A 12,947-nucleotide genomic window follows, 5' to 3' on the forward strand; every position below is an offset into this window, starting at 1 on the left:
TACAAGAGCAGTGAGATATTGTGCTCATTTTGTACTAGGCTTTCATCATCACCAGCACACATCTTTGCCCTTTCCAATATTACATAAAAAGCACGTATGTGATACCCCTGCTTGTGGTTGGGATTTTGTTAGCAAGTGTGATGCATGTAAATACACAAACAATATTGATGTTTCATTTGAGTACTGGTCAGATTAAATAAAACATAGATTTCTTTCAAAGAAATACCATGTATTGACATAAAATATATATTGATGATTTGCTTGACCATTATGTTGTTTAAATCACCACGTTAATAAAATATGATAATGTGTCTCCATGTTTTTGAGCCGGTATATCATTTTTCACTTGCTAATAAATTTTTTTTTTTCACTAATAATTTCAAAAATTGTTAACTCAAAACTTACTGTAGGTCAGTCTGCAAACTGTAGTAGCAGCCATATAGATGTAACATGCTGTAAGCAATCTTATAGCATCTATCAATATATCTGTCAACCAAGTAATATGTTGAATAATTTAGACCCTTGATAAAACCCACATTTACATTTTTAGTACAAAATAAGACTCATATGCCAGATATACTGACTGCACAAGTTAATCAATTTTTATGATAATATGATGTTTGTAGAGGGAAGCTCCATTTCATGGGTTAATTTAGATTTTTTTTTCATTACAAAAGATGGAAAATAATACCTAAAATGATGTAGGTACACTTAGTTAACATAAATCTTCTTTTCTTTCAATACAATGTGTAACATATATTTACAAACTGACAAAGATGTATATTTTAACCACAGGTTAAAAAACTCTAAGCATTTCAAAAAGAATTATGATGAAAAAAACATTAACCCTTCAAAGTCACCCCCACCCAAAAAATAAAATAAATGGAGTTTAAGTTAGTTTGGCTATTGGATATTTTTAAGCATATGTTATATTGAATACTATGTTCACTGCAAGAGTAAACAGCATACTTCAAAAGAGCACTCTCAAAAACACTAAAATTTTTGTCAAAAGTCCTAAAATTCTTGTGCCTTTACAAGTATATGCCCAAAATTTATTGTGAAATAAGGGAGTAGATTTGTTTATTTAAAGTGTGAAACATCATACAGTTATCAGTGTACATATAATATTCTTACATAATTTTATATGTTAGAAAGGCAGGGACATCTAAAAAATAAAATCCTGCTTAATCCTTATCTTGAACGTCTTGTAGAATGTTGTGTCTACAAGTTAAAAAAAGAACCATTATCTGTTTTGCATCACTTTGAAATTTGATCACACCAAAAATAAGACAAATAGAACATAATATTATCTCTACTGTAGGTACTCTAATATTTTATACTGAACAAATATATTGATAATCCACACACTGTGTCTTTTAATCTCTGACATCACATCTTTTCTATCCATTCACATAACTCTATAGTGGTAGAAGTTGATCAACAAGTGACATAAATTCCATCCACAAATGAGGGTCAATAGATATAAGAAGAATGTAACTGTCATTGGATAAAGGAACAAACGTGTTTTCTTCAAGATTGGCAGAGCTAGAAATAAAAAATTATATATATATAAGTAACACAAAACCTTTAGAGCTGCATGTACATACAAAATGTAAGTACACTTTGGTCTAGGTATTTTACAACCACACAGAAACAAACAAACAAACAAAAAAAAAACATGCAGCCAGTTTCAAAATGATTTCAACAGCTTTCAACTATGCACATGTCATATAAAATCAGTAATTTTAGCAATAACCAATTACTGTTACACAATGAACCTTCTAAATATCTTTGAGTGCTAAATTAACACAAACTAACTGGCCATTGTCAAAATCCACATATCTGAAGGAAATTTCACTAATATTTCAACTTTTCCACGTAATTTTTTTATGTAATCAATAGCTTATCTGGTTATAAAGAGTAATAAAAGGTTAAACATACTTAATTCAGTTTACAGTACTACAGAAAATGGTTTTCAAAGTAGATTGTAATTTGATGGACAATGAAATATTGCATATTTATTTATAAAATAACATTTGTGTGTGTGTGTGTGTTATTTTCTTATAGCAAAGCCACATCAGGCTATCTGCTGTGTCCACCTAGGGGAATTGAATCTCCGATTCTAGCGTTATAAATCCGAAGACTTACTGCTATTGTTAAAGTAGAGAAAATAAGAGATCAAATATAAATTTTACTAGAAAAAAAACTTTTGATATTAATGTTATAGGTTCTAGGTGCTATGCAAATGAAATATTTTTATTCTAAACATGAAAATCACCTTTCACTCAGACTGACTCAGTAAATACTTTAGAAATTCACAGACAAATCTTTAAATCTTTAGTAGAAACACTTTACTCAAACTTTTTTTGCATGTGTTCAGACTTGTAATGTTTACTAAAAGCTTGCCACATTAAATTCAAAGTTTAAGGTCAAGGTTTCTTAGATCGACCAACTTTGTTCTTTTAGGTTTAAAATAGTGAAAGTTATTGTAGTCAGTTAATGTATTTAGGAATAGTCATCACCTTCAAATACAAAGCATCGAGTACACTATATTAAAATGGTTTTTGATATGCAAATCACGTGACAAGCACAGTATGTATAAATCTGTGGAATGAAATGTACCACATTTCATCACTGTTTGACATTTAGGGGGTAGTTTGATGGCACTGTTTGACATTTAGGAGGTAGTTTGATGGCACTGTTTGACATTTAGGAGGTAGTTTGATGGCACTGTTTGACATTTAGGAGGTAGTTTGATGGCACTGTTTGACATTTAGGAGGTAGTTTGATGGCACCGTTTGACATTTAGGAGGTAGTTTGATGGCACCATTTGACATTTAGGAGGTAGTTTGATGGCACTGTTTGACATTTAGGAGGTAGTTTGATGGCACTGTTTGACATTTAGGAGGTAGCTTGATGGCACTGTTTGACATTTAGGAGGTAGTTTGATGGCACTGTTTGACATTTAGGAGGTAGCTTGATGGCACTGAAAATTGATTGCTTTTTGAATGGGTGTGTAATAGCAAATATTCATTCACTCAGATTGTAAAAATATGTTCAGGAATTTAGATATCCTTTTTACTTAATAGAAAGGAATATGGATCAACCAGGACTTCTGATTGTGGCATAAGTTACACATTTATAGTATAATAAGGTTGAGACACAATATCAACTTCCAGCCTCCAGTCTACTCACTTTACTGAGATATATAAACCAAAATGTCAAATCCACATGCCACAACCTTCTATCACATCTTGTCTTTCAGAAAATATTAATAATTCTCTCTCTCACATCTTCCATTAGAGTATTACAACCAACAGAAAGAGATTTAAATTTACTGGTCCTAGAGCCATTGAGATAACTGATTTTGAACAATTCACTGTCATTTTAATTGTTTGCAAGTGTTGGAACTCTGCTTGATCAGGTATGTGAATTATTTAATATACATATTTGAATTAAAAAAATAAATTCTTGAGACCACATTACTGTTGCTAAGAGATAGCCCTAGTGTTTGATGTGGACTTCTATTGTACAAAAGCTTAAAAACGAAAAATATTTCAGGTGTAATTTCTAAATTTATTGATTTTTTTTATGTATATCTTTTACTTATTATTATAAAAGTAACTAAAATGTCAAAATTAGAATTTTATTAGGTTAGATGAAAAAACTTAGATGAAAAAATAAATACATAAAAAAAATCTCCATTACATATGCATGTGATCTGCTTATGCATTATGTTGTTTGAGCTATACCTTTGTTAGGTCATTATTGCTTTGTTATGCTAATTCAGTAATAAGACATGGTTCGAAGAGCAATAAAACAGTAAAATTAAATGAAAGAGTTTGGCAAAAGGTTAGAGGCCTAAAGCTGTTAGGACAGATAACTGTAATTATCTGTTACAATCTGCAATCATTCTAGAAAAAAAAAGTACTTTGATTTTAATTCATATTTTTCAACTTTGTTTCAGTTAGTGTTAGGGTAGAAAGAATAAGAAAATATGAGTAGAAAGTTTTCCTGAAAAGTGTTTGATATTCATTTAGGAGGTCTTAGAGGTTATACAAATTAAATATGAAAACAGTGTCCAAGTGATACCAACTTCACAGACAAATTTTTAGTAAAAATACTTTATTACAATTCTGATTTTTTTTTGTGTGACAGACTTACCAGGTTACCTAAACGATTATCAAATTTCGTGAAGATAGATGCAGTAAATTTGGATTTATGAAGTTAAGGAATAAAGGCAACTATTAGCTTCACAAATTATAGTAAAAAACAAAATGTTAGAAATAGATTTAAATTGAAGACGAAAGAGAGTTTTTCATTTATTCTCTGATGAAAGTGTTTTTTTTTATCAAAGCTAATTTTATGTATTCCGATCTTCAAAATTACAAGTGTGTGAGATTATACCATATTTTCAAAAAACAATTTCCATTTTGACATTTGTTACAAGCCTAATTTGTAGATTTACCTAAGAGAAAAATGTGATTTATTCTTTCCACTTGTTCCAATTATATGTTTTTAAAATGAACGAGTACTGGATCACTATTTATAGTTTTGGATTTTATGTTAAACATTTTGATGTTCAGATTCATATTCTACTGTCCTCTATAGTTTTACACTTAATTCAAATTTTTTAATTTTCTGGCTATAATTAAAATATGCTTAGATTAGATTCTTGCTACTCTGCTCACATGGTTAATTTGAAAAATGAAGGGGGATCTTAATAATTTATTAGTTAATCCAGCTAAAAAATTAGTATACTTCTCAATATGATGCTAGTTTAGGAATATACCCCGAATTTTTATTATTATTATTTTTTTTTTTCATAAGTGCAACTTGTTTATATTTTGATTATAAAATTCACACTGGCTCATAGTTTCGAGGTTGTTATTTATTAATACTCAAGGTTATCTTTTCAGCATTTTCTCGTATGTTTTACAACAGACAATTTTCCATCTGAGTACTGCACTAGTCAAAATTTAACACTTTGGTAATTTTATGTTACATAACATTTGAAGAGTTAATGAGCTTATTACGATAATTTCAAGTTATTTATTAATACTCAAGGTTATCTTTTCAGCATTTTCTCGTATGTTTTACAACAGACAATTTTCCATCTGAGTACTACACTAGTCAAAATTTAACACTTTGGTAATTTTATGTTACATAACATTTGAAGAGTTAATGAGCTTATTACGATAATCTCAAGTGTGCTTTTAACATCTGAAGTTAAACCATGTGTTGCTAACATTCTTTTTACTCTTAACATTCTTGCACCTTTTCTAATTTTTATTACACAACCAAGTTATTACATAGCTCCAAATATTAATAAATGATTACTGCTGTACAGTTTTCTTTTTTCTTTCAAAACTAACAAATTAACATTTGGCATTTGTGCTGCAATCTTTAGTACCTGCTGTAATGCCAGAGACGTAAAATTATATATCCATGTCTTAGAAGACAGGTAACATGACAAATAAAGGACTGCTGGGATCAGGCCAAGTATAGAGGTGACTTTACCTCATCGAGCCACTATGGTAACCATGATGGCCATCCTAGGGCACCTTGAAAATGTCATGGCTAAGGAGGTCATAAATACTCACACTGCCTTGTTGGTCAGACTCTTTACTGAAAGGCCAAAGAAGAAGACCTTAAATAAATACAATGGCAAACCAGCATTGTACTGCCAAGAACATCATGACCCAACAGTTTTTAAATGATAGATGCAACAGCTTGAAGGATTGTTCCAATACCAAAATCATCTCACTCAGTAGAGGATGTCATAGTTCAACAGGCAACACCAGACCATCAAGTTACTGTCCTCATCATAAAGAAAATTAAAATAGCAATGTGGAACATTTCAAAAAGGAAAATTAGACAACATCAAAAAAGAAATGCAAAAAGTAAAAATAAATATATTGGGAATAAGTGAAGTGAGATGAACTGGAATAGGACTAATAACAGATGAACACACAATAATATTCCCAGGTGGAAAAAAGCATGAGAGGAGTTGGTGAAATCTAAGATCAAGACAGAACAAAATGCATATTGGGACATCTCTGAGTGAATTTTACTTCTGAAATTAAAAGGCATGCCACTCAATATCAACATCATAATAATTTATGCACCAACAACAGATTGACCAGAAGAAGACCATGAAAGATTTTATTCAGAACTAGAAAAAGCCATATTTCGTTACAAATTTTAAGCCATCATAATTATACTAGGAAGTGAAAAAGTTGGAAAAAGGTCAGGTAAATGATAATGTAGGACTATACAGATTAGGTATCAGAAATATAAAAGGGGAAAATCTAACAGGATGGGCAAATACTCAAGAGATGTTCATTGGAAATACATGGTTCCAGCAACACCTAAGGCATCTGTGGACATGGAAAAGTCCAGAAGGTCATACTAGAAATCAAACTGATTACAGTTCAATCAATAAAAGGCTCAGAAATGTATTACAGGTACTAAAAATGTATCCAAGTGTTGACTGTAATAGTGATCATGTACCAATATGTGGTACACTTTAAGTTAAACTGATAAAACAAAAAAAAACACCCAAAACAACTCAATTAGACATGGATCTATTACAATATGATATAATGATAAAAGGAAAATTCATAACAGCAGTTAAAACCAGATAAAATGATTTGTCAAACAGAACAAATAGAATCACTCAGTCAGCGGAAGAAACCTTACCAAAACTAGAAAGAAAAAGCAGAAATAAGTGGATGACAAATGAAATGCTTGATTGGATGGAAATAAGAAGACAAGCAAATGATGAAAAATATAAACTTAATAAGGAGTTATGTTCTAAATGCAATAAGGCAAAAAAAAATGGCTTGAGACACAATATCCTGAAATTGCACTAAAATATAAACAAGATATAAAAGGCAAGTACAAACGATAAGAGATGTACTGGAAAAAAAAATGCTCCTGGAGTGCATGCTTGAAGGCAAAGGACAGAAGCATTATTATGGAAAAGAACAAAAATCTTAGAGATGGTTAGAATACATCATTGAGCCATACAGTGATGACATGAACAAAAACCAATAACACAATGAAACATGGAAGAGCCATCAGTAATGAAAGACTAAGTGAGGAACACATTCAAGATGATGAAGAAGGGAAAAGTAGCAGGTCCAGATAAAATCACTACTGAAATGGTTTAATGCTTGGAAGAGTATGGAATTGATATCATCACAAAACTCCTGAATATGACAGATGAAGGGATGAAGGCAAGGAATGAAGAACAACACTGAGATCCCAGTTTGGAAGCCTAAATGGATGGGGTGGACTAACAATATGAAAGGAATGGAAAACAATTGAAATAACATGGAAGAAGAAGGATCTATGAAAACAGGAGAAGCAAAAAGTGAGGGACAGAACAACATTATAACTAGAAACAGTGGATACAAACAAACCTTGATCAAATAATCAGGTAAAGAACCTGGACAAGTGAAAAAGTGAAGGATAGGAAGGACAGAATCCCCAGCAAACTGACTGCTGGCAAAAAGTAGACCAATGATGCTGATATGCAGACAATGAGAAAAGAAATGTGGATTGGGTAAACAAAGAAGCTACATGGGTAGTGAGTCCCTGAGAGGAGGCAGTGGACCAGAAAAAAAGCCATGCATGAAGAACAGAGTTTGGCCACGTCTGGGTGAAACATGTCTGCTCGAGGTTGCCAGAGTAGAGACCTGGACAGAGGTAAGGGAAGGGGTCGCTGCTCCAGTAAGAACAAAAGTAGAGGAAACCATGATTTAGCAGGCCAATATGGAGCAACTAGCAACACATGGCAAGGAGTGGTCTGTATAAGAGAAAAAACCCTGGAGAGGAGTCTAATTGGAGGGTAAGCATAGAGATGAAAGCCCCTCCAATCTTGACTGAATGCATCTACCCCCAGAGCTGAGAAGTGCAGGACAGGAGACCAAAAGGAAGGAAGTTTGGCATTCCAATGGGTTGCAAATGCATCAATATGAGGCGTACCCAGGCAAGAACACACCCACTGAAAACCCCTGGATGAAGAGACCTATCCATAAGAAGAACTTGGTTGGGGCAGAATAGATAGTCTGCAACCAGATTCCTAACATCTGGAATATGATACACCAAGAGCATGATGTTGTAGCTGTGAGCCCAGTGTAAGAGGTCAAGTGTGCAAAAACACAGGGTCCTAGACTTGATACTCCCTTGTTTAGATATATAACTGATGACAGTTGAATTGTCTGAATGAACCATAATCATTCATTTTCGTATTAGTGGGAGGAAAAGAGCGACAGCCTGACAAAATGCCAACAGCTCCGAGTGGTTGATATGGTAGGTAGATTCCTTGATGAACCACTGACCCAAAATCTCCCTAGAGTTGAGGGAAACCCACCAAAAGAAACTTCTGTGAACAGATGCAAGTCAGGACAAGGCAAAGGAACCCCCACCATGATAAGAGCCCTGTCAAGCCACCAAACAAGGTCATCCTTATTCCTTGGGGGAAGGATAATAGGATGATCTATGGGATTACAGATGTTCCACTGAAGGGAACACATGTGTGCTCAATCCAAAGGAATGAGAGTTTCCATGGAGGTCCATGTCCCTAAAAGAGAGAGAACCTCTTGAGCAGGAAGAGAAGGTGAAGACAGAGCCAGAGTGACTGCTCATTTCATATCCAGGAGCCAAATTGGAGAAGGCTGGGCCTGACTGAGGTGGGAATTGAAAAGGACCCCCCAAATGAATGAGGTATTGAGTGGGAATGGGAAAGGACTTCTCACCTTGATGAGGAACCCCACCCGAGCAGATTCCCAAAGAAGGAAGCAGGTGTGATTGGCAGGTTGGGATTGGGAAGAGGCAAGCAGGAGCCAGTTATCCATATAATCATGAGCCTGAAGACCCATTGAATGAAGATGATGTGCAAAGGCATGGACAAACCAACAAAAACAAAAGGAGCCAAGGCAAGGCCAAATGGTAGTGCATGGAACTGGAACACATTCTCCCCATGGACAAAATGAAGATAATGACATGACTCCTGAGCAATGGGGATATGAAAGTAAACATCTGTCACATCGATTTTTGGTCATCTAAAGAACCGGGGAAAATCCCTAACAAAGAGAGAGGTAGGAGAAATCCATGGTGAATCCGAGTGTGTCTAGAAAGGCATTCAGCCGGGATAGATCGATAATAGGTCTCCAATCTCCCATCTTTCTTGGGACAATAAACATACGAGAGTAAAAACCCAGACAATCAGGCACCACACATTCTACAGCACCTATGTGAAGAAGACTGAGAATTGATTCCATTAGACAACTGGACAATACATGATCCTGAGGAGGACAAAAAGAAACTGTGAAAGATGACAGGGAAGGAGGGGACAAGAATTGAATGCATAGACCCTCTGACAAAACCCGTAACACCCATGGAGCTGTCGTGAAGGGTTTCCAGATGGCAGAAAATAGTTGTAACCTGGCCCTCACTTGCCTGTGGAAAGACATCCTGTCACCAATAATGGTGATGCAGAGAGAAATGGGAATGTAAAGAAGAGGCATGAGGAAAAAGGCAGGGCAAAGAAGAAGGAGCATGGGGCAGTCAAACAAGCAAAGATAGAGCAGAATCAGTAGGGTGAGAGGATAAAGAAGAATGCAATCTCGCCACATTGACCCTGGATTCCAAAGATTCAGGAAAACCTCCAAAGACTGAAGTTCCTGCAACAACAAATGGGGGAGATGCACCCCTGTAAGTAATGCATCCCTTCCAAGAAAATCCCAACAACACAAAATCCAAGTGGTGAGGGACAAGGCTGGAGCCAACAACTGGGCCATAGTAGACCACAGGAGGGTCCAGAGATTGGCCAAGAACCTATCAGGATACTGGTGGAAGGCCTGAGACAACTATAAAGAGGAAAGAACATGTAAAAGATTGGTCAATGTAATGCGATTCGTAGTATCTGGGACCTATTAAAATGGACCAAGGCATCAGGATTAAAAACCCAGAAGGAAAGGAGAGGATCTAAATGCTGAGAATCCAAATAGGGATTCAAGGCAAAAGCAAAAGAGAAATGGTCCAAAACCCGAGGGTGTCAAGGCATACCCACTCCCAATTGTACTTGAGTACCAAAACATTGAGCATGAACAAGAATGTTGGGAGAGGGAAGAAAATAATTATAATCGAAATGAGGCTCTTCTCCCTGCAAGGAAGAAGTAGAAAAATCAAGGGCTAAAGGGGAGACATGTCAAATTTGACAAACCTGATCAATAAGGTATAAGAAGGACATGATCAAGATGAAATTGTCCTCCCCCCTGGCTAAAAACTTCCTCAGAAGAGTGGTCCTGGGGGATGGAATAATGAGTAGAAGCAGCAGGAGAAGCATCCAACTACCACCAAATTAATGCCTGAATCTCCTCGGCCAACATCAGCAACTTGATGTGTTGGGGCCTAGTGACATAAGTTTCATCCACATTGGCGGAAACATCTTCATCCGCCACATGAAAATTCGAATTCACAAGTCCACTTGGACTTTGAAAAAATATAATAGTAAAGGAACTACTAAATGAACAAGTAATTTCAAATTAAAGTGAAACCTAGCAAGAAACCACACAAAAATGTAGCAAAATTTGCTTGAAGAACAACTGAAAATAACACTTTAGTGTCAATTGAGAAAGTGTGGATTGTGCTGCAATGGTAGGGGGAGCTACCTGCACTAGTATAGAGGGCACATTGGGGTTGGTGGAGGGTGGTCACATAATTAACACATGTATTTGGGGTATAAAAGACTGGTGCACTGTTCATAAGATTTACCAATGCCTATAGGGCAAATGAAGGTTGAGATAGCTATGGGTTAGCAGAAGTAGTACCATTTCAGAACAATAAATAGTATGAGCTGCATAACCAAAATCCTAGTGAGAATACTCATGGTTGGAGTGAGAAAGAAAAATAACCCACACATACATACTTGTAACAGAAAGAGCAACTGAAGTACAAAAGATTTATACATGTGTTCTATTGATTATACTACAGCAGCTGTCATGAAGAGATGTTAAAAATTCTGGACAGTCTTAGTGTTGATTGTAAAGACCTCAGAATGATTCAGCAGTCTGTACTGGGAACAAAGCGCAGCTATAAACATGAAACTATATCAGTGTTTTCAAGAAATAAAACAAGGTGTCAGACAAAGATGTGTTCTTTCCCTAGACCATTCCTCAATATACAATGAAATGATTCTCAGAAGTATAGAAAACAGGCTGTGAAATAAAGTTGGAGGACATAACATCAACAACTTGATGTATGCAGATGACATAGTGCTAATTACTGAAAATGAAACAGATCTTCAATAAATGGTTAACCTAATCATTGATGAAATAAAGAAAAAAAGGACTGACTCTCAACTGCAAGAAAACAGAATGTATGGTAACCTCCTAGAAAAGTAATATCCCAAAATACAGCATTAGAATTGATAGGACAAAGATCAAACAAATTCACTATTTCAACTATCTGGGCTCATTGATAACATCAACTGGTAAGTGCATAGAAGTGATTAAAAGAATATGAAAGCTATACTGACAAACAATATCAATAGAAGAAAAATTGTCTTGTAATATTACATTGAACCCATACTTATGTATGGATGCAAAAATTGGATAACAACAAAAGAAAACTTGAAACAGCCAAAATATAGTTCTGAAGAAGAATACTGTGAATAGCATGGACTAAGAAGAAAAGTAATGAACAAGCATTGGTACAAGCCAATACAACATGCAATAACATCAAGAGAATAATAAAGAGAAAAGCTTAGTTCATAGTCCATGTGATGAGGAAAGAAAAGATGGAGAACATAGTAATAACCCACAAGATAGAAGGAAAAAGAAGCAAAGAAAAACAAAGAATTAAGATGTTGGGTAGACTCATAAAATTGGAATAACACAGAATCACCAAAAATAGAGAGAAATGGAAAGTTACGATCATCAATGCATGCATACCGGCATAACACTAGAGAACAAGAAGAATGGGCTCCCCCAGTCGGTCAGCATTAAGTGTAGAAATGTACAATGTTAAAATCCTGAGTTTGATTCCCTGCAGTGGACAGAGTGAAAATAATCTATTTTGTGGCTTTGTGCAAAACAAACAACAAGGTTATGGGTCTGGTGTAAATATTTATATCATTTATGTACATTTTATGAAGAAAATCAAAGATGGAAAGCAATAGTAATCAAGAATGGGTTATTTTTTTTTAAAGCATCAAATATAAAGTAGTAGTATTAACTTGCTTCAATTCCCAATGTCAATGCTAATGGTCTGAGTAATAAGCCAATAAATGAAACAGTTGCTGTACTCGAACACAGTATAAAGCTCCCAATCAATAAGTAAAAATGTAATGGTAGATTTGAAATTAGGATTTAGTTTGGTGCTAACACAACAAGATTACACTAAATATCATATCAAGTTCAAATAATTTAAGTATTCTCACAGTGATGGTCTTTGAAATATCTGTAAAAATACTTTTTAGCTAATTACAAAACTCAAAACTGGTAAAACACATGCTAACAATAGTCATGAGTCACAACATAAAGTTAAAAATATCACTAAAGACTACAAAGCATCTTCACAACGGCAATCAGGGGTTTCATTAAAAAAATGTATCATTTATTATGTTTATATAAAGGATCAGAAACACTTACTGACATCTTGTCAAAGCTACAGAAACGTTTACAATAGTCAACACATTTTACTGATAAATCTTGCCCATAAATATTCATTCATACAGTCATGTCAGTCCATTTTCTTCACTTTTAAGAAGTTAAAAAAATTCAATTCTGGTTTTGCATAATTTATACAGTTGAAGGGAGATCCAACAAATATTGAAGGATAATTGGATAACACTTATCCACATCAGTTGCCTCCCCCCCCCCCTTTCCTCCCCCTTGGAAAATCGCTGGTTTCTTTTCAACTCTCTTCCTTTCCCT

At 34.7% G+C, this 12,947-nt stretch overlaps 1 protein-coding gene across 1 annotated transcript in view; it reads right to left on the reverse strand.

Annotated features, from left to right (window-relative positions):
• Positions 1 to 580: 580 nt before the first annotated feature.
• LOC106473004 (protein unc-50 homolog) overlaps positions 581 to 12,947 on the reverse strand; it is a 48,503-nt gene continuing 36,136 nt past the window's right edge. The window contains exon 8 of the mRNA XM_022401508.1: positions 581 to 1,545. Coding sequence (XP_022257216.1) covers positions 1,409 to 1,545 — 137 coding nt within the window. The 3' untranslated portion in view covers positions 581 to 1,408. The remainder of the gene's footprint in view (positions 1,546 to 12,947) is intronic.

The sequence above is a fragment of the Limulus polyphemus genome, unplaced genomic scaffold (genome assembly GCF_000517525.1).
Source record: "Limulus polyphemus unplaced genomic scaffold, Limulus_polyphemus-2.1.2 Scaffold5803, whole genome shotgun sequence".
Lineage (NCBI taxonomy): Eukaryota > Metazoa > Arthropoda > Merostomata > Xiphosura > Limulidae > Limulus > Limulus polyphemus.